The sequence below is a fragment of the Mixophyes fleayi genome, chromosome 9 (genome assembly GCF_038048845.1).
Source record: "Mixophyes fleayi isolate aMixFle1 chromosome 9, aMixFle1.hap1, whole genome shotgun sequence".
NCBI classification, from domain to species: Eukaryota; Metazoa; Chordata; class Amphibia; order Anura; family Limnodynastidae; genus Mixophyes; species Mixophyes fleayi.
In genome coordinates this window covers 115,553,502-115,576,137 of record NC_134410.1, presented here as the reverse complement: position 1 = coordinate 115,576,137, position 22,636 = coordinate 115,553,502, and the positions used below count along the sequence as shown (strand labels likewise).

At 43.0% G+C, this 22,636-nt stretch overlaps 3 protein-coding genes across 3 annotated transcripts in view; 2 read left to right on the top strand and 1 right to left on the bottom strand.

Annotated features, from left to right (window-relative positions):
* Positions 1–1,501: 1,501 nt before the first annotated feature.
* On the top strand, positions 1,502–14,238 carry TTC16 (tetratricopeptide repeat domain 16). Its single transcript, XM_075185087.1, has 14 exons — positions 1,502–1,549; positions 2,467–2,532; positions 3,479–3,648; positions 5,377–5,467; positions 5,699–5,842; positions 6,932–7,032; positions 7,149–7,278; positions 8,626–8,840; positions 9,965–10,215; positions 11,019–11,160; positions 11,233–11,398; positions 12,841–12,974; positions 13,051–13,159; positions 13,707–14,238. Exons 2-14 carry the CDS (start codon positions 2,488–2,490, stop codon positions 13,863–13,865), a joined length of 1,857 nt encoding a protein of 618 aa, XP_075041188.1. The 5' UTR covers positions 1,502–1,549; positions 2,467–2,487; the 3' UTR covers positions 13,866–14,238.
* Positions 13,892–22,482, bottom strand: TOR2A (torsin family 2 member A). The gene is made up of 5 exons (XM_075185090.1): positions 22,196–22,482; positions 20,641–20,906; positions 18,802–18,977; positions 16,455–16,582; positions 13,892–16,218 (listed from the first exon to the last, which is right to left on the bottom strand). The coding sequence occupies exons 1-5, from the start codon at positions 22,323–22,325 to the stop codon at positions 15,974–15,976; spliced, it is 945 nt and encodes a 314-aa protein (XP_075041191.1). The 5' UTR covers positions 22,326–22,482; the 3' UTR covers positions 13,892–15,973.
* Positions 22,460–22,636, top strand: part of LOC142101044 (torsin-1A-like) — a 22,350-nt gene continuing 22,173 nt past the window's right edge. The window contains exon 1 of the mRNA XM_075185089.1: positions 22,460–22,554. The gene's annotated coding sequence lies outside the window, so the exon portion shown is untranslated. The remainder of the gene's footprint in view (positions 22,555–22,636) is intronic.

The following is a 22,636-nucleotide window of genomic DNA, read 5'->3' as shown; positions in this document are numbered from 1 at the left end:
GTGATCATTATCATTGTGGTCAATTCTGGGTAAATATGCTGATCACTACTAGGAGTGCACTAATTCTGGCATTACTGGAGAACAGCGGGCACTGCTGGGCATATAATATAGTCACTGATGAGTAAATATTGTGATAACTACTGGAAATAATGTTAAGGCCATGGATGAGTAATGCTGTACTCTATTAGATATACTGTGTGTTGCAATTTGTGGTGATATGATGGTAATATCAGCTGCTGTATTAATTATTCCAAGTTCAGTTACTTAGAACAAGGTAGAGGTAGCACACAGCAATAACATAATATATGATCATCATTTATATAGCGCCAGCATATCAGTAATAAAATAATACAGGGACATACGGACAGAGAGAAATCCATGGTACCATGTGAGAGATCTATTTGGCTGAGTTAGTAATTATCCCACCTGTTTCTGCAGACAGAAATCCTGAAAACATGGACTGTTGGTAGCCCTTGAAGACTCAGTTTGGACACCTCTGCTGTAGGGGATATAAGACTATAGTGTTACTCATACTTACCTACTTTCTTCAGCTCTCTTCCGGGAGCCAGCCAGTGGAGGGGGGCGTGAGGGGGCGGGGCGGCAAAAATCGCGTCATCTCGGCCCCGCCCCCTGTGACGTCATGACGCAAATTGCGTCATTTGACAGCGGGGGGCGGGGCTAAACGCCGCGATTCATCGGGAATCGCGGCGTTTGGGATCTAATTCTGCCCACTTCACTAGGAAGTGGGGCACTTCCTAGTGAAGTGGGCAGAATTCGGGAGATTGCCACACTCGCCCGGGAGTCCGGGAGACTCTCGCAAAATGCGGGAGTCTCCCGGACATTCCGGGAGAGTTGGCAAGTATGGTGTTACTGTGCCAAGGACCATGCAATTCTGATTAAATTAATAGGGCATCCTGACAGTGCTGCTTTACACAGTCTGGAGCTTCAAACATAATGTCCTGACATTAGGAATGGACATAATACTGACAATTGTTCTATTACAGTGTTGGCCAACCTGTGACACTCCAGGTGTTTGTGAAACTACAAGTCCCAGCATGCTTTGCCAGTATATAGTAGCTTATTGCTGGAAGGGTATGCTGGGACTTGTAGTTTCACAAACACCTGGAGTCCAACAGGTTAGCCAGCACTGTTCTATTAAATGCCTGAGGTCAGACACAGCTCAACTACAAAATTATTGCAAAATAACTGTGTGAATAGTATAGTCCTGAAATAATCTGCTGTAGGGAACAGGGAGAATACATCCAACCTAGATGGCTTTGCTGCATGTGACAGGGAGCTGACCAATCAGGGAGCTAGGGGCGTGTCTACATAAAGCAGCAGACAGACGATAGTGTGGGATGGAGTCCGGGCCAATCACAGTGCTGGCCCGTCATACGCTAGCTCTAGAGTGCCCGCCCCCAGCTGTAGCCCAGCAACCAGTATCACCACCATGTGGACTCCATAGCAACGGGACGCGGCGCAGGTAGGCCGCAATGTTTACACATGGGAGGGCGCAGGTTGTAGGGGTTTCTGGGATCTGTGCTGCAAGGTATGACAGCTTACACGCCTGAGGATACCCTGATAGTTCTCCTCTCACACACATCTGGTGTGAGTGTCCTTTAACACCCTAGATTAGCTATAGACAACGTGACAGCTACTGTGGAACTATAAGTCCAAGCATGCATGTTGGGAATCTTACAGGACATTCTGTGACTTGTAGTTCCACAGCAGCTGCAGAGTCACATGCCACCCAATTCTGCCTAGAAAGTGACCTGTGGACGTTTTATTTATCTGTTGAGTGCAGCAGGGGCTTTAACTTCCTTCTGTGACACATAAGCATCAGCATTTTGTCTTAAATTCCCAAACACAAAGTCAGATATCACAAGCTAAAAAAACATGTCATTGAAACGGCGCAGTATGTTACAGTTATGTGCGCTTACCTAGATACAGCTCCAAATCTCTCAATCCAGAAAGGTAATACGACACCAACAGTCCTTTCTCCAGGTAAGTAATGTCCTGTGATAATGTATAATTTATGAAACTATCAACTAGGTAAAATATTTTATGAAGGTGTCCCTCTCTCCAAGAGGAGCCTTGGGGGCTGCTGCATATTGCGTTTTTTTCCTGGGGCTTTTCCTGTGACACAGAACTGGCAAATCAATGAAGTTTGGCACTTTAAAATAGTGGCATAGGGGGGCGTAATCAGAGCCCCAGTCTGCAGGCTAGGCAAAGGGGTACTTTAATAATAATCTTTTTCGTGGCTGGTAGTGCAGATTTAATTGACTCACTGTAAATTTACAGCTGACTAGAGCCTCTATTATATCTCTAACCTTATCAGGGCCACTCATAACTATAGAAAAACCCCATGGTCTTGAAGTAGCTAAGTTTTGTTTTTAAATATTTTTTAATATGTTCATGCTATTTTGTGCCAAAATCAAAACCAAATCATTATTATTCTTTGTTCAGTTCTTTTTACTCAGGTGTTTGATGGCGGAGGGAGTGACAGAAATGCATACTTCAGTACCGGAGGAGGTAAGTTTAGCCTGCATTATGCTTTCACCGGGCCTCATTTACGCAGATTGGCCGATGCACTGTGAAAAATCCACTTGTGTGATGCTGTTCATCAGATTTCCATTAAGTTTATATGAGAAGGAAGATAGTGGCGTTTGCATCGGCCGGGCTCGGAGGTGTTAGCTGGAGCAAGGGTGTTTGTTGCTAAGTACAGAGTAATTGTTCAGGTTCGTTTCGTTTTCCAGATCAGGATTATTAAATTGAAATAAAGGAGCGGATAAGGCATTTTTGGAGACATTCCTTTCTCTCTGCAATACAGCTGATCTTTACACCAGCTCAGAGCTGATGTACGGTACTTTTAATAGGATGTATTTTGCGCCTTCCAGTTACATGTCAGTGGAGAAGCACATTTCTAGACTTCAAACAAAAAGTAAAAAAGCTACAAACTTACAAAAGTGGCACAGATGATTAAAACAGTTCCCATGTCCCTGTACTCTCATTAAATTACGCCTTAAATAAGGCTAAACCTAGTGTTTTAGGAGAAAAACAGAAAAATTGTATGTAATGGAAGGTGTGGTTCTAAAGTGGTAGGAGGCATACTCGTGTCATGGAGGCCCCCATCCAACCCACTTCACTAGGAATTGGGCAGCACGTGGGAGAATGGTATACTCTCACAGGAGTCCGGTAGACCTATCCGGAATTTGTGAGTCTGTTGGACATTCAAGGAGAGTAGGCAAGTATGGTAGGAGGTTGGACTATGATGTGACGTTTACACTTTTATATAGCGTGTCTTTTGAGATATTTCCATCTTCCCGTACACCCAGGCACCCTTCTAGTTGGTGGAGGCATCTTTAAAGACCAGAAAGTAGCGATTTACATGGCACATCCACTGTGCTTCATAAATGACGCCCACTTTGTCTTTCTGTAGATGGGGCTCCCATCATTAATTACCCCTGTTTTCACACAGATGACGGAGAATCTTTTCCCCACAGCAGTGAGCGAGGAGCAACTCCAGGAAGCTCAGAAGAAATTCCAAAAGAGAATATTTGGCTCTAGTCAAGTCTTTTTAGAATTGGATAGCAAACCTCACTGGCGGAGCACATTTGAAGATATTGTGCAAGAGAAGTTGACTGTACAGTAAGTCTGTTCTAAGATCCTGTCTATTACAATTTCTTTGAATTGGGGACATTTATACCCACAAAGGGGTAACATGCAGCCCTCTGCATCAAAGTACTTTCACTTCTTTAGTTCTTTTCCTGGTATGTCTGATGTCACAGAGTTAGTTGATGACAGAGCAGTGATGTGTTCATATCTGCTTGGTGGCTAGATTGACTTAATGCATACTTGCCAACTTTGAATTTTTGATGTCCGGGAGATCACAGAGGGCGTGTGGTGGGAGGACGGAAGGGGGCGCAGAGTGGCCAAACGTTTCATTTTGGCCCCGCCCCAACGACAACATCATCATTTTGTTGCAGAGGTCAGGGCCAAAATGACGCTACTCGCGTCATTGAGGCTCCAATCCTGCCCACTACACTAGGAAGTGGGCAGAATGCAGAAGAATTGCCCACTCTCCCAGGAATCCGGGAGACCTAAAAAGACACATCCCCAACATCACATAATCATTGGGCATGATTAGGGCTATTTTATTCCAATGTAAATACTCATCTTTATTAAATATTGTCTTATACAGGATACAAAATAAATATATTGAGAACATTCCCCCAGCATACAGAAACAGGATAGTGTTACTGCAGTTGGTATAATTAGTGTGATGCAAGGTGTACAAATGCATTTGCTATTTGCATGTAGTCTGTTTTTGACTTCGGCACACAAATATTGAGCAGATCTGGTTACACACTGTGATTTACTGTTGAGCTAATACGCATCCCCACCACCACCGCGCAATATGGTTTTACACAATTTACACATTCTAGCTAGATTTAATCCTAACTGCAAATGAGCCCCCATGTGTTATTATCCTGATAGGAGTTACGCTTATTTTTTACTTTATTTTTAATTTGTGTCTTTTCTGTTCTGCTAATAAAGCCGGACTAATGCCAGCAGTATGTGAATGGAAACACAGGGAGGGGACAGGCTAAGCAGTATTCTAGTAGTGTAATAAGAAAGATGGCCACTGACAACAGAACGGTGTCTGTGTTTACCCAGCAGTCTTCCTTATGTTCTACATCAATTATGGCAACCTGAAACACTTTGGGGCCACATGGTGCGGCCCTCTAACCTTCTATAGGATAGCACATTACCCTAATTCTCAGTAATAAGGTAAAACAATATATGTAATGAAAGGAAGAGACACCTATCTGTAATAACATATCAGTGAGCATTTTAAACAAGTTGTACAAGCTATAACCAAGAAATCTGACAATAAAGCAGGGGCGGGCTGGGTGCCACAAGCAGGGGCGGGCTGGCCTGGGGGGCATAGGTCTCCCGGGCCGCTCAGTTTATCCATTGTTAGGGCCGGCAGCCCAGCTCCGCCTCCCCCCCCCTCTTCCCCGGCTGCTCTATAACCTAATCAGGTCATGTGACGCGCTCGCCTCAGCGCACAGGCGGACGCGTCACATGACACGCGATGCGGCCGCATCATTGATGACGCGGCCGCATCACGTGTCATATGACGCACCCGCCTGTGCGCCCCCCCGGGCTGCATCTTGCCAGTCCGCGCCTGGCCACAAGTTATGGTTCGGAAGACCATCTATTGCCCTTCACTGTTCAAAACACTAAAATGTGGTTTATGTGTGTTGAACTTAGACAGGTGCAAAGTTCATGCATTTATCATTGAGGCTGTTTGGGATGCAGAAGTAGTAAATGTATAGTTACCTACAGCCATGTGTACATTTGTCTTCCCAGCTATGAGCGTGGTCTGCAGTACTTGTCACAGGAGGAATGGGAGAAGGCAGTTATCTCATTTTCTAAAGCTATTAACCTGTGTCCAGAAAAGGTATAATATGTCCATATTGTAGCAGAATGACACCGTTGCTCTTAATCTCTTGCAAAGCTGTAATGTCACTGTCATGTTATGCTGTCATGACAATGACAGCATGTGATCAGTTGCTATGGGTAACAGTACACTACCTGAGCACCAGTTTCTATGTCTCCCTTTTTCTGTTTCATGGCCACTATTGTCTTCTATAATGACCCCTAGTAATGAGACTGTTGTATGGTACTATAGATACAGCTGTATGTCAGGAGAGCAGAGGCATATCTCCAGCTGTGTGATTTCCAGTCTGCGGCACTGAACTTACGGAAGGCCTGCTCCGTTGCTCACCCGCTGGAAGAGCATGTAGAACTGTTGGCCTTTACATATTACCTGCAGGTGAGAGCCAGGTAAACTTGCCTAATGTATCAGTAAAATCGTTATCAATATGAAGTGTTAGATACATTCTGCTACAGACTGTACCTAGCAAGCAAGTATATTGCAATCTGCCAAAGACATACAATTTTATTACCACCAGCCCCCCCCCCCCCACCTGCAGTTCTACCTGTGCTGCACCTGTACTCACTGCCTAACTCAGACTGACCTGTGCCCTTTAAACCTACTTGTTCAGTGAAACCTAAGAAATTCCCTATGTCTCTGGTCTTAGTTCTCCTAGCTCAGTACTTTATCACCTATCCCATCACTTTACATACAGCGGTTATCATTAGTTCTACATCAGCTATTTACACGGCTGCGATACCACTAGGTGAACCTACGCGGCTGCAAAGTGTAGGGGTTGCCTAAAGCACTGAGTGACATAATGCCACTTATTCAGTGCCTCTATTTTCACAATGGCGTCCCCTCACTACACGCAGGCCGTTGAGATGGAGGTGCAGCAGCTTGAGAATGGGATTGGAGGGTGGCACCAGGCTATGATGTCACAGCCTGATGTCGCACTCCCACTGGGAGAACATGCCACCCTCCTCCAAACAAGGTGAGAAAGTGGAGGAGGGGCAGCACCTGTGGGGGGTTTGACGCTAACACTGCCCCCGGGGAGGGTGGGGTCGAGCCCCGTCTAGGTCACCCAGAGTGCATGTGCCAGCCCTGACTACTAATATCTGCTCCTCATTGCACTTTATTTCTTTTCTTGCACATCAGTTAGCTGGGTTGTCGGTACATAGCATTGCTGACCACTTACAAATCCTTGAGGCTATATAAACAATTGGCCCATTGTACAAAATAGGCTCTTCTGCCTTGTGTTTCATTACCACATCTCTTTTAGATTGTAAGCTCTAAAGAACAGAGCTCTCTCATCGTCTGTTTTAGTGTATTGCAGAGAATTGTTATTATGGTTAATTTTGTATCCCTGAAGGTACCGCACGGCAGAACATACTGATACCTCATAAATACAATGAGAATACATAAGCAGTTCTTTCTTTTTTCCTTGACGTGGCTTCTCCAATGACTACCGCTGTTATTACCGTGCAGGGCCAGAGCCTGTTTGACCAGATGTGTCACCTGGAAGCATTGGAATCTTTTACTCGTGCTACAGAGATCCAGCCGCAGAACAGACATTACCACATGCGCAGGTGAAACAACATGAAAATCTGTATCTATGTAGATTAGCGCCTGTTTCAGTTCTGTTTGGCTGTGTTAGAAATAACCTGTGTGGTTGCTGATCATTGTCAGTCTGTTTTGCTGACAGTATCTGTTGCCTTGCTGCCTTGGGAAGATATGCTGACTGCATCCGTTTGATCAACAAACGGCTGGAAGAGGAACAGGGGAATCCTGAGTTATATATTGTGCGTGCCAGGCTGTATGATCAGCTCAACAAGGTAACGTCATAACCGCGGCATAGAACATATAGTATATTGGTACATAATAACAGAATTTCTTCTGGGGTCCGTACTCTACACTTTATAATTATATATTCTCAGGCCATATTTTTTGATAGTCATGTCATAAAATATAGGCATCAGGAGTGTATTTGGAAAAATTGGGGCAGCAGACAAGGCTGTGTTTGTCAGTTGGACAACCCGGTTGTAGTACATCTAAATTCTGACATTGTTGATGGACACAGTGGCCTGGCTGAGTATTCTACATCAGATTCTGCTGCAACTGTCCAATGGCGTAGGCTGCCCTGCAGATACCAAATACGGGAAAGATAAAATCAAATGTTCTATACTGGTTAACCTAATTTTCAGGTTCATTTAGAAGTGGATCAATTTGTGTTTTGAAGGTACATAAAAAAATATGCATCCAGTTCAAACCGGTATCATTTGTGCTGGACGTACGTCAGGCGTACAAGTGTGTACACGTATAGCGATAGCAAAGAGATGGGCTTAACTGTGTTAGTAAATGCTGAAGTCCCCTTACCCTATTGGTACACAATATAATAATGTCCTAAACACGAGAGAGAGTATTATCCGGACAGGTATTAATAAATGCAAAAGTCACATTTCCAATATTAACTTTCCTGCAGTCGCAGAACTGCAACGTTAATGATTTAATTCAGCTGGCGAGATCAATACACAATCAGCCAATCAGAAGTAGCTAGATAGTACGGCTAATAGTGATCGTCATCAGCATTACCTGCCTGGCACCAGCCCTCCAGCACCCAAAAGAAATACCCCCCCCCCCCCCCCCAAAGGCATCCCTGCGGATGTCTCCACGTCTAATTGTGTCGCAATTACATGAACATGCAATTATTGTACTCTCCAAATGCTTGTCTGACCCCGTTACACTTCCCCAGGTGTAAGTCAGCAATAGGCAAAAATGTATATAGACGTATGCGTACACACGCAGAATAAATTAACATACAACCACCTCTAAATTACCCCCTATGTGCGTTTCATCCCTACGTGAGGTTCTGAATGGTTTACGATGTATTTCATAAAATGTCCTTATTCATCTCTGCTGATTTATTTCTTTATTTTGTATGTACTAAATTACTTTATATAAAATTCAAATTCCATTCAGCATTTATTGCATCTAAAGCCTGACCCAATTAACAAGTTCTTCCTTGTTTTTTCACTTATTATACTTTCAATTAATAGAATGCATTCAGAATATTTGATATTGTTACAATATATCATGCTAATTGGTAGATACAAATATACGCAATGCTTGTTGGCCCTGTGCCATCATTGTATGATTCATCAGATATGTTCTACATCCTCTAGGCCACATTGAGCTATTACGATGTGCAGAAAGCTCTGTCATTGGACCCAGAGCACCGCGAAGCCCTCGGCATAAAATATAAACTGACGGCAAAAGCAGAGGAGGCGAAGGCTAAAGCCGTGAACTACGCAGTCCAGGGGCAGCTACAGGACGCCTTAAAGAAGATCTGTTTTGCCTTAGAGAACAATCCATCCTCAGCCGAGTATCACATTTTCAGGTATCAAGTTTAAATGTGAATACCGATGATTAATATTTGGGACTGCAGTCCCCCGTAGTAGAGACACGCACAACAATAGTTATTGGGTATAACCTACCATGGTCAGGTTTATTGGTAGGTTAAAAAAGGACCTAACAAGCAGCGGCCCACAATGCACCATTTACTCATGGAGGCATTGGCTGCTATTTCCCAGGCAGTGAGAGACAGGCTTCTGCTATCTCACATCCTTTAAAGGAGAACTCCTATCACCGTAATTGATTTGAGCAAACGTCTTCCTTCCCCCAAGTAGAAAAACCACAATATTCCCTTCCCCAGGCTGAGTGAGTAGGCCAGTACAGGCGCAGCAAGTCGTGGAAGTCTTTGATGGCTTACTTATAATGAACAGTTCATCGCACAGACTTCTGCAATAATGGATTTGCATACATGTTGAGAATTTACAGCATTTTTCCAGCCATCACCCAGTCACCTGATCTTAATGCAATAGAGAATATGCAGGATCTGTTGGAGAGAACTAGTCAACATCAATGTCTTCCGGTGTCACAATCAGGTTGGTCCTAGAACAGGATGCACCTATCCAGATTGTGGCGTCTCTTTTGTGGCATGAACGTACTGTCATTCAGGCTAAAGGTTGCCCTAATCAGTACTACAGGATATTTTTTTTCCAGTACGTTCAAATGAAAGCCAAGATTATATAGAGAAGAAAATTAATTGGGTATAGCTAAAATGGGTGAGACTGGATCGACAAATGCTCAGCTCAACCACATTACCAATGTATTCCAGTTTTACCAATCTAGAAAGCAGTATAGAACTTTCAATGAAAAGGATCTAATCTAATTGGTGTTCATTCTGAGCCCATGCAAATGTATGTTTATTTTGACTTAACTAGTTGTTGCTGCAGCTATAGCTTGCCTTACAGCAAACATCATATATCATAATACTTTTCTATTTGTGGAATCCGTTTCTCCGTTTTGTGTAGTAACAACATTTATCCACATGAATGAGCATTAAAGTGGAGAAATAAGAGCTTACATATTGTCTACAAATAGCAGAATGGAACCTGTGTAAGAGTTTGTAGTATTTAACAAGAGATAAAGTTATGTTCTGTTTCATCTCTCACCGTTCAGGGGTACAGTGTACATGAGGCTGAAGGATTTCAGTGCAGCGGTGGATGACTTTGTACAGGCCATGCAGCTTTGCCATGTAGAGAATCAAGGCATGCAGTTATATACAGAGGCTGAGAGCCAGTTACTTCTCACCTATAATAACTTTGCTGTGCATTGTTACAAGAATGGCTTCTACCAGGAGGGGGTGCTGTTACTGAACAAAGCTCTGATGGGGCAGAAGAACAAGAAAGAGCTTTATATCAACCGGGGAGGTGAGTGATTCACATGGGTGAAGGGACAAAAGGCTTTGCTAGAATTATTAAATTAAATGTACATAGTTTTCACCAGGCCCTAAGTTTGAGGGATAGTGCCACGCTTTAAATATGTGTTCCTGATGGTGTTTGTCCCTGAAAATGTCCCTATTCATAGATCAACTTCACAATGAAATTCCGCTCTATCTGCATTTTTGAAGCAATCATCATCAGCTATTTATATAGCGCCACTAATTCCGCAGCGCTGTACACAGAACTTACTCACATCAGTCCCTGCCCCATTGAAGCTTATAGTCTAAATTCCCCAACATACAAATACAGGGGCATGGGGCGCAGGTGAAGGCTTGACGGGCCGCCTCTTGCCCACCACTGATCTAGGCTTTTGAAGTTAATATATATTGAAGAGGAGTATTGTAAATATAAAACCGTGCACTGTAACCAGATTCAGTAACAATGACAGAATGTGGGGATTGTATCGCTCCAAAACGGTGTTGCATGTAACCTGTGTGAATGCACCAGTTCAGCAGCAAAGTTTCCTTGGGAATTATTTTAATATGTTGGCTACTATGTATGTACAGATCAAGCTCATATCTATTTACATTCATTTTCTTCTCAAAATAATATTGTTTGCTTGAGTAGTTTGTGGGAGCAGAGAGATTTTTTTTACCCCATTACCAAACACTGCATTGGACAATGCTTTTAGAATTGAGATTGGTTGCTATGGGCAACACCTTTGTTTCTAGTTACCTTTGTGTCCTCCAATGACTCTAAAGTGCTAATTGAATCCATCCTTTTAACAACAGATTGCTTATTCCAGCTGGGTGAGCTGGCCTTTGCCCTGGCCGATTACCAGCAGGCATTCGAGCTGGATGAGGGAGATTGGGGTATACGGACTCGTGGAGCTAAACTGCTGGCTGAGATGGGATTGCAGGCCCAGCAGCTGAGGTGGGCAGTGATACGGGACACATAGGCTGTAAATGTCTTCTAGGTCCAGCACTAAGCACTCTCCTCTCACAGGCAGTACCAGCAGGCTGAACGCCACTTCTCAGAGGCCATCAGGAAACATCCCCTCCTTCCTCAGCTGTATCTCTACAGAGCCCGGCTGAGGCGCAGCCTGCAGAACAACATGGAGGCGCAAGAAGACGCCGTCATATCCATTCTACTGAACCCCAAAAGTGAGGAGGTAATTGGTTCCTAGTACAGTGATGTCGGCACCATGTGATCCACCACTAAAAGCATCTAGAGATAACATTTCTAAACATGTATCTATAAGTTATTATTACGTACCTCTCAACTGTCCTGATTGGTTAGGACGTCCCGCTTCGCGGCCTACAAAAGGGACGGGGCTTAACAGGTAAGTGGGTGGAGTTTTGCCTCAATATGGCTATTTGCAGGTGGAGTTTGTGTGATACAGGGGTGGGCTTATTTTGTCCTGCTTTCAGAATTCTAATTGATGGGAGGTATGTAATAAATCAGCCACATCAGTTACCAGGCATGATCTTACAGTATCTGCTTAGTATCTGGGTGTCCTGATCGGGAGCTGTAAAGTCATGTGATTCACCCCACAGCACCCATATCCGTCAGCACATAGGGGGGAACGGACCATATACTGTACTTGTATTGTGATGTCTCAACTAGTGGATGGTCGAGAAAGGATTGAATTTGAAATAAAATACATCTAACTTGTAAACTAAAACCAAGGACACTTAGATATCACATTTCTAATGACCCACAGCATAAAATCTGAAAATAATCACAACTGTGCTAATTTAATGCTTTATAATAACCTTGTTCGGTTAATAGTTATCCAATGGGGCCAGTATCATAAACTGATGCACGGTTTACTAACTAGAGGTGTGCAGTGTGATTAGATTGGTTGGAGCACATGTAAGTATCTGGGATGAGCCAGCAGAAGGACTATGTGACCTAGTGTCTGAACTCAGTGGTACAGGATGGAAGTAATACCTTGCACTGCAGTTAGAAGAGAGCCCCATACTAAACTAGAGGGACCAAGCTCCATCTCAGCAGCCAGGATACTTATTAGTTGACTGTATGAGTGAAAATATAATTACATTTTCCAAGGTTAGTGCAATCTATGGTTATTTGGTATATTAGTTATGCAGCTCCATGTTGGTTATAATAAATCCTGGTTTCTTGCTTATTAGTTATTTAGCCATTTTCCACAATGCAGTTTTTCTGCACCCTACTAGGTGAAGACAAACCTGAGATTACCAGTGGCAGAGAGAGAGTCTTTTCCAATGGGTAACATGACAGCTGCATTCACAGCAATGAGCTGTATTTTAACAGCTTTACAAAATGCTACGAACATTATTCAGACAGAACCTACCTGTATTTACCCTCCCCGAAGCGGGGACAGGGGTAATTAGTGTCCCAACAAGGCTTTTGTGATGCAGTCCACAAGCACTGTTGGGAAGGACTGAGGGGATTTGACAAGCAGCGGTCTGGACTTGAGCAACCTTGGATAACAGGTAGCTTTCCAGCTATTGCGAAAATAAATGTCTCAACATAGATGTGTGTTATTTAGACGACTGGATTGTAGGGAAAGTCTGAGCCCTGGATTTGCAGTTTTACAACAGTTTACAATGACTGTGCCTTCCCGGACAGGCGGCACCTACAATGTTGAATTTCTTCTCTGGTACATCGCTGGAGGAGATTATAAACAGCAAATTGGCCAGCAACGCTCGACGTGTCCTGGAGAAAAGTCTGAAAGATATTCCCATTCAATGGAAGGACAGCATGTGAGTAACCCTTCTTAAACGGGGGCCAGAGATGGTCATACGTATGATACATTATAGGACGTTTCTTCTTTTGCAGCCAATCTATGTGTGAACAGGCAGACGGGACCACTCTTGGAACCAAGAGAGACATGGCCATCTGCATGACTGACCAGCAGCTTGCAAAAATTGGTGACAGACAGAGACAGGTGAGATCCATCATGATTAAAAAACAAAACAAAAACTATTTTCATTCAAATAAGGCATCAAATAATTTTTATTTTTCTGAGGAAGTTGACACACCCATTAAATTTGGGTTCTGATTGGCCAATCTTCCTTTCCACAAACACAGTATAGCTGCAGACTAGAATCCTTGTCTGCTAAAGACATGTGTTTTTCTGGTATTGCCACTGGATGCTAAAATCTTCAAGTCAAAATACAACAGCCTCCAAGTCTTCCAAAATCTGCTGTGTCTGGTTCATTATATCTGAGCAACAGTCATTTACTGATTCTGTCACTTTAATGCCAGTTAGAAAATAAAAGCAACATCAGGTTTCCATAGACTTTGATCACACTTTCTAGTTATCTGTGGGTAAGATTTCATTCATTGGCTTTTATGTCTCTTAGTTATGCCCGTCCACTACTAGGTACATCACCGCCTCTATTAAGCTGGTAACCATATATCTGGGATTAGATGTATATTTATGAGCGATGTGTTACCAGAAAATAAAAAGTGCTTTTGTTCATTCATTGCAGCTTAAAACAGAGGTCCGGGCAGCGCTAAACAGACGAGGACGCTTGCAGTCGACAGCCCCGCATCTCACTAGGCCAACACTACCCCAAGAGAGAATACCCACCAACAAGGCTTCCCATCATTGGAAGACTTTTGGATTAGGACTCACTAACCCTGGATAAGCAGACTGCAATATATCACTAATGCGTTATTCACATTGAAGGTTTATTGGACAGACAAGTAATAAAACAGTATTAAGGCCATTGCATAGCGCTACAACCATGTTATAATTGAATTCTAAAAATTAAAAGGGTGCAGATGTTCCGGTCAGAGTCTTATAGGCCGTGATCAACTTTTATTTTGGTCTGTCATAAAGAATCAGTTTCCATATCCTTCCACGTCGACACAGTTCAGCATTCTTGTAGATTATAGTTGATATAAAGTTTAAGCAATCGGTCATTAAAAAACATGGCTTTCTAAACAAAGATAAGCGTTCAGCTACAGATTTTATAGCCGTAGCATAAACTAAAGTGTGATAGCAGATGATGGAAGAAACTAATTAGTTTTGTACATGTCCTTATGCAGCTTCTATGTATTGTATTGCTTCATCTTTCTGTCTTCACTTCTGTGTACATTGCCCTTGGATTTGATAGAGCTGCTCTCTCGATACAGTAGTAAAACCCATGTTATATCCAAAGGCACCTAAAACAATGGAGGGCATCAGCCATCTACTGAGTCTTCACCTCCTGCCTCCAGCTAGCTGCTCCTGCCCCGACTTGGCCTCTTTGTTATAAAGCAGAGAATAAGCCTGAATGGACCGGTCAGGTCATGTGACCTCCTCCGCCCACTGCCGAGTTCACAGCACAGTCAGGTGCATCAAGTGACAATGAGATGCCATGTCACCCATACCCTAGCTCCTCCAACATCCCGATTCATGATTATTATTCGTACAGCTTCACTGACCAGGCTGACTAAATCAGCTGGAATAACAATCTAGTCTCACGAGAGCCCGCGCCGTAATCTAGGCCAGGCGCGCGCCCACCGAGAGCCCGCGCCGTAATCTTGGCCAGGCGTGCCCACCGAGAGCCCGCGCCGTAATCTTGGCCAGGCGTGCCCACCGAGAGCCCGCGCCGTAATCTTGGCCAGGCGTGCCCACCGAGAGCCCGCGCCGTAATCTTGGCCAGGCGTGCCCACCGAGAGCCCGCGCCGTAATCTTGGCCAGGCGTGCCCACCGAGAGCCCGCGCCGTAATCTAGGCCAGGCGTGCCCACCGAGAGCCCGCGCCGTAATCTAGGCCAGGCGTGCCCACCGAGAGCCCGCGCCGTAATCTAGGCCAGGCGTGCCCACCGAGAGCCCGCGCCGTAATCTAGGCCAGGCGTGCCCACCGAGAGCCAGCGCCGTAATCTAGGCCAGGCGTGCCCACCGAGAGCCAGCGCCGTAATCTAGGCCAGGCGTGCCCACCGAGAGCCAGCGCCGTAAACTAGGCCAGGCGTACCCACCGAGAGCCAGCGCCGTAATCTAGGCCAGGCGTGCCCACCGAAGAGCCCGCGCCGTAATCTAGGCCAGGCGTGCCCACCGAGAGCCCGCGCCGTAATCTAGGCCAGGCGTGCTGCCCTAGAGTTAATACAATGATAATATATAGACCAGGCTTTCCCCCAGACAGTTGATTGGGTTATGGAGTAAACATTACACCAATTAAGACATACAGAATACTCTTAATAACTAAAAAGCCTATAAAAGAAACCTTGTTCCATTCTGAAATGAATTAAGGAAAAACAATCAAGAAAGGAAATATGACAGGAGCCGTGTTAAAATAATACTTTTGCAAAAGGAACCTAAAAATATTCAAAAAGTTTAAAATATTTCCTCACCCTGTCATCAAGCTTCACATTTCAAGAACTGGACAGGTGAGTTTTGTTGTAGATATGAGGTGATAATCCTTGAAACATGTAAACAAAATAAAATGTACAATTCAACCCTTAAAGTGCAAGTAGATGATAGGATGCACCGATTCTCTCACCTCATCAGTCTTTGAGCTGTAAGCAGCCAAGTAATTTGCAACGTGGCTTTATGATAAGGCCTTACAAACAGATGTGTACTTTGTACTTGACAAGTCACAATCCTCAATATACAAGATATCCTTTATCAACAATGGTCAGCTCTTCACATTTCTCCCATAAGTACCAGGGACTTTGCTGATGGGAGGTAGGAACCCTGAGGTTTTCAGTAAAATAAAGACTCATCTATCGTTTAAAGTTTAAGTCTCTATTAATCGCACCTAGAGCAGGAGGTCATAAGTAAAAGTTCATCCGCGATGGCACCGTTTTGCAGCCTGTCAATGAGAAAACCTTTTCATCTTCGGGGAAGTAAACTAGACTGTCGGTTACAGAGCGGACGATATCTTCTTCTGCCGCCAATCCCTGTTCCTCTAGCTCACGTCGCACACATTGTCTGACGTGGTTGGGACGCAGAGGCAAAAAAGGCACGAAGACGTCTATGAGATTCTGCTTAATAATCTGAGACTGGCAGAAGCCATCTGCAAAAAAACAAAACATTGTTTATTTTAGAATAGAAGAGGAGGAGTGTGGATCATAGACAAGAATAGAAACTTGGAAGACAATGACATTACTAGAGGGTTAGTTTGGCTGTACAAGGTTTTAACATAAATTCATGCTTCTTATCTTAGAGGAACACACATTTCCAATGGAAGGTTCTCTTCCATTATAGAGGATGGATCTATGGTTTTGGGCTAGATAGAGACGTTACACTCACGTTGAGAGTTAGATATCACAGTGTGAGAGATGGCAGATTCCACATCACTCAGCTGGATTTCCTCTCTGTCCATGCGTTTTCTCCAGAAATCCAGCGCTACCTGATTAATAGCTTCTCCTCCAGAATTACTGCAAAGATATAAGCATGTCCCACAAACCAGAGAAGGGAAACAGTGGTGGATTCATGAATTATAAATGTGGACAGAAAACAATTAAAAAAAAAACCCAAAAAAAACCCAAAACACATTGCTTTTGAAAGTTATTTTACATTAATCCAGCAAGGGTTTAAGGCACAGCTCAACAATATAAAACTTATCAAACCTCGTACGCCTTCTAGACCTGACAGTAGAGGATTCCTGTGGGATCTGTATCCTCCCATTACTAGTCAAGATGGAATTTGGTAGCTACTCTAGAGTCTCACAAACTTTTGCGCCACCCGTCAGTTATGGCCAAAACTGGTACTTCCAGATGCCATAGTTTTGTCGGTTAAAAGATCTCAATTCCCAACACATTTTACCCTTCACCCCTATTTATCCATACAGCTGACGAATGAGGGCCTGCCTTTCTGTTTGGGCATTACAAATCTCCTCACAATGATACGGATGCCATATCTTATACAATTGCAGCTTCCAGAGATTGTGTAACACAGTACAGGTGTTTATGATGACTGTACAAGCCTCTGCAGTCCTGTCACTCTTATTCATCTCTGTATGCTTGAGACTGATCATCTGACTGAGGGGAAAAAAAAAACCAACAAATGTACATGTTGCGATGTATTATATATGTCACGCTATCCTAGGTCCTAGTCACCTTACAGAAATGACAGCCAAGCAGCGCAAGAGGCTGAGTACCCATTATTTCCATAGTAGAGGCCTTTTTTTTTTTCACCTCGGAGGTCTGAGCTTCAACAAAATGGAGTCGCTGTACACAAATACGAGAAAAAAAAATTGCAAATATTCCTTTTCTAGCAGCATGGGACTGATGCATTGGGCTCATTAAGTGTTCATGTGGGTGGGGGGGGGGTGCTGAGAGTTAATTTGGTCTAGTGAATTATATTGTTTTGTTATAAATTTACCAAATTAATGGATGGTAGTCAGTTACTGGTTGCCATAGAAATTAAAAATTTAGTTCCAGCAGCATTTTTACACGGTTGGGAAAATGAAGAGCAAGTGCTTACAAGTCGGAATAATTTTGTGACCAAATTACGAAAACCAAAACAAACAGATAATATTAAAATTCACCTTTCGAATTGTATGCAATTCAGCAAAAAAAAAAAAAAAAATAATAAAAAAAATAGCTTGATCCGAATTAGGAGCATATTATTTGTATTATTATATTAGCAACTGTGTCATTATGGAATCCTATTCTGCCTACAGGAATAATACATTTTCCCTCTATGTCAGTTTTAGATTCAACTAAAGTAAAAGGCACTGAATTACGTAGTAGAACAGCTGCACCATTATGTTTATATGTGCGAGAGGCAGACAGTTCACTGACATCTCACTGAGGATAATGAGGGATGACCTGCCCTTTTACAATTAGTTTTGGTAAAAAAAATATATTATCCCCATGCACCTTATGCATTGCCACATGCAACATGGAACATTTCTGGCGAGCTTTCAGACCTTTGCTTTTAATATAAATAACTTTAAATATCATAATGTAAAAGAGGGAGCAACACCCCGATTGTGTGGAGTTAGCTACTTAACTTAAGAGAGCCTATGTGGTTCCTGACTAACCTCTGCCAAAAAACTAGGGGGCATATTTAATTGTTGGCATTATAGCCAAAATTCTCGCGGAGCGCACACTATTGATGGTAATAGTGCACGTAAATACTGGTATTACGGTACTTTTCTCGCTGGATTTCAGCTCAGGGAGCGGCGAGCTGAAATCCAGCTTACTATTACCTTAATACCGGTAATAGTTTTTCCGCGGCGGAAACCGCGTACAATTGGTAACAATAAAAGCTGAAATGGCCAAAGCACATCTTTAAACAAGAAACCCCCCCTAGGCATACTGTAATATAAACGATGATCAGTATACCTAATTAAACTAAAGCCGATTTAAGTGAAAATTCCAAAAGAGAAAGGTTTTCTGTACATTCTTTGACAGAACCGGCTACAAACTGTACTTAAAATCCCAGAACAAGCTTTGTCATGGTTCTATTTTCAAGAAGAGATTTCCTCCATGATGTGCACTAAAGATTCTGCTCCAGTCTCCGTACCACACATAGATGTACTTTACTTTCTTATAAGACCGTCGTAGAGAGGGGAGGAGACCACTCTCAGCAGAGACTATACCCACTGTTCCCCAATATAAACCCCTCAAGAGTAAGATAAGGGACTTACCTTATGAAAATAAATATAGCCTTCTTGTAGTTTGACCCAAAGACCACCCAAGAGGAGCCCAGAAATGGGACAATGACATCAATCAGCCCTGGTTGCATCTTATCCATCTCCTCAAACAGAAACACTGAGCGGCTGCAGGCAGTGAGGTTACCCTGGATCCATTGCTTCAGGTCCTCCTATGTAATCAGGATACAGGGGTGATCAGATTGGAGATAGTAAATCTTTGATGGACAACTCTTAAAAGTAAAGTGTTTGTATATCGGTCACTTGGGTTCATACAGGTTGATTTAAATCTTGTCTAACAAAGGATGGATCTCAGCGGTCCATCTAAAATAGACCCATCTGATGATGTATTGGAGGGTTCGTTCACTGATCCAGATATGCAGAATTTGAGACAGAGGGTAGTATTAATATCACTAATAAAATATACCCTGATTTTCAATGTGTAACAGGCAGCCACTCTGGTACATAAATCTCAAACCAATAAATTCAAAATTAAGAGACAAGACACTAAAAAATAAAGAAGCCAGTCTTCTGTGACAGCTTAACGTTAAACATCAATTAAACCGCGGAGGAGAACGTCAGCCTGTTGGCCTATGGAAGGAATTTCACACACTGAAATAGCTCTACACAGCCAGTAAAAATCTGAAACTCCATCAAAAGCATGGACAAACTAAGGGGTTTAATTATTGCAAACAAGAACAAATAAAAGCTTCATATGTGGTCTTAAAGGGGTTTTCCCTCCTTCAGATGACTATAATTGATTGCCTTTACATGACCTCCTGTAACTTACTAAATTCATCAACAAAAGTGCACCGATATACATCTCCTCATTTGTCTCAAAGTATCTCCCAAACAACACCTCCGTTCTGCACAAGATCTGCGTCTCTCTTCCACTCTCATCACTTCCTCCCATTCTCGGTTACAGGACTTTTTTCGGGCTGCACCCACTTTATGGAATTCCCTCACTCGCACCACAAGACTTTTCCTCTAGTCTTCAAACCTTCAAATGTTCTCTGAAAACCCACCTCTTCAGACAAGCTTATAATATTCCTCTACCACCCTCACTAGGTTACCCTATTACCGCCCTCTACACAGCTAACAAAAGACAACAACCCTCTGAGCAATATAGTTGTGTGACTGAGCATACAATTCACTAAATACTTTGTAACCTTTGCATTCTAGCTGGACAAATATTCAATATGATGTAGCACTTACCCTTGTGTATCAAACCATTGTCCCATAGATTGCGAGCAGGGCCCTCTTACCTCTACGTATGTATGTATTACCCAGTATTGTTTTATTACTGTTTGTTCCCAATTGTAAAGCGCTATGGAATCTGCTGGCGCTATATAAATAAATGTTGATGACCTTCCTAGATACCTTCTGTACTTTTCAGCTTTGTATTTCTTCACTGCCCTGGGATATGATAAGTGCTGGTAGACCATATGTACCAACAATTTACTGTCACTTTTAGCCCTGAACCTTCGCTGACAAACAGATAGTGGAAATAAAGCTTTGGACCTACAATGAGGCTTTGCTGAATGGTTTAACAATACATGAAGAATGGAAAAATCTAGTCAATTAGAGGCCAACTCTAGACTTCCACGTTCAATGAAATAAACCCATAAATCACAAATATGTTCCATAATACCAAGTCTATATGACCATTTAACAGATCTCCTTTATAACCAGAAGGTAAGACCTCTTGACCACAACACCTATTAGCAGCCAGATCTGTAGAAATAAGTGACAGCTCTACACATTTTGATATAACATTTTGCTCATTGTAGGGTCTTCAATAGTCTCCATAACACACTGATAAAGAGTCCTACTAACCTTGTACTGATTCACATACTGAGAATGAGGGAAGTGTAGAATAGGAGAGAACTGATGGACGTAAGGGCTTCGGTTTCCATCCTTGTACAGATGTTTTACCAGCAGGGAACTCACAAAGGTTTTACCAGTGCCGCTCCAGCCATGGAAAGATAACACAAGGGGCTTCGTGGGGTGGTCTGTCTCCGAAAACTCTTTCACAGCCTTCACCACCAATTCCCTTGCCAGGTGCTGCCCGAACACATTAGAAGCAAGATCACAATCCAATGCTGGGAAGACAAGAAAGGACAAAATATAAGCAGAAGTTGTACGCAGAAGGACAACCACTTATAGAGCGATAAATGGTGGAAAAATTACAACAACTAGTGCCCCAAGAATGAACTTTCAGGAAAACCTTTCAACTAGTATGCTGCTGTGCCTAACTAAAATATCAACAATAAAAAAACAGTATAGAGAAAACAATTCACCAAAAGCAAATTGGAATATTTAGTTTCACGACCAAAGGTTTTGGTATGGACATCTCTGCAGACTGCACTTATTTTAAAATATGACACCTATTCCATTGCATTCGGTGAGATTAAATAAACAAACCACACAATAGGATATTGTGACTTTTTATCCTGAAACCCATTACACAAAAGCCAGAAAAAAAAAAAAAGTAAATAGTTACTGTTTTTTGGCAATTAGCTTTGCTGCCTGACAGCACCTCCGCCTACATCCAGTGGGGATTAACACTAACAAATTAATAAGTATGGGAAAAGAGTGGCAATTTAGTATATTGGAAGCTCAACACAGCAAATTATGGGAAACCATCTTATCCAGAAGTCCCAAACATTCAGGATGATATATCTCACCAGAAGATATTGATATATTTTTTTTCATCTGGTAATTCACTTAACTCTGTAGCCAAAAACTTGGAGACTACAACTTCCTCACATGGCAACTGCAATACCCACACATACTGTATGAATATTTAAATGGTACACCCAGAAGAGACTGTATACAAAATGTAATGGAAATGGCATAGCACTGTATACACCGCAGCTTCGACCACTTGGTACACCATTATTATGCCAATTTGTTAATCAATGAGCTGTAGCCTATGTTCCAGGCTTGGGCAACCTTCAGCTCCGACTCTTCTGGAACCATAAGTAGCTGCCATAGACTTGCTGGAGATGCTGAAACTTGTACAACAAGGGCTACAAATGATCTACTAAACCTGACATATGCCACTATGACAGGATACAGAATTCTGCCCTTAACAGTGTCTGAATGTCATACATAGAAGGGGGAAGTTATTATGAGAACACAGGAAGACTTTATAAAGGAATTACAGAACAGATCCTAAGTTTAGGGACATTTCTCCATAGTATAACTAGAGTAAATGGATTGCACTGTATGGATTTACATTCCCATTGTCAGTTTTATTTGCATTGTTTGCAAATAAAATGTGTGCATGAATACAGTTTGTGTAACCGGTACCAGCATCTTCCTGCTGGTGGACTATACACAGCTGGTACAGGACTACAGGATGATGGGTCCCAGGCGCTGCACTCACCTTTTGGGTCTATCTGGAAGCCGCAATCGCAAAAGTTGTAGAAGTTGCAGTGAAAGGAGGACAGTTCCCAGCAGCACCCGGTGCCCAAGCCCCAGACAACCAGCAACAGCAGCCTAAAGCTGCCCGCCATCCTCACCGGTGTCCCGCGGCATGACGGTACATGGAAACTGACTCACACTAGTACTGGCAGACGCTGCTGTAGTGCTGGCAAATGGGCAGCTGGAGCGGTCACGTGATCATGCTTGACGGCGCTTGGCGGCCATGTTGGTGTGGGAACTGTTAGGAGAGTGGCTCGTTTCCCTCCTACTAAAGTGTCGCCTGACGTCATTATGACATCGCCAGGTCATGTGACTACTGCTGTCAGTGATATCCAGATAAGTACTTACTACAGTATGTAACCCAAGAACAAGGACTGTATCAGACACCCAGTGATTTATTATC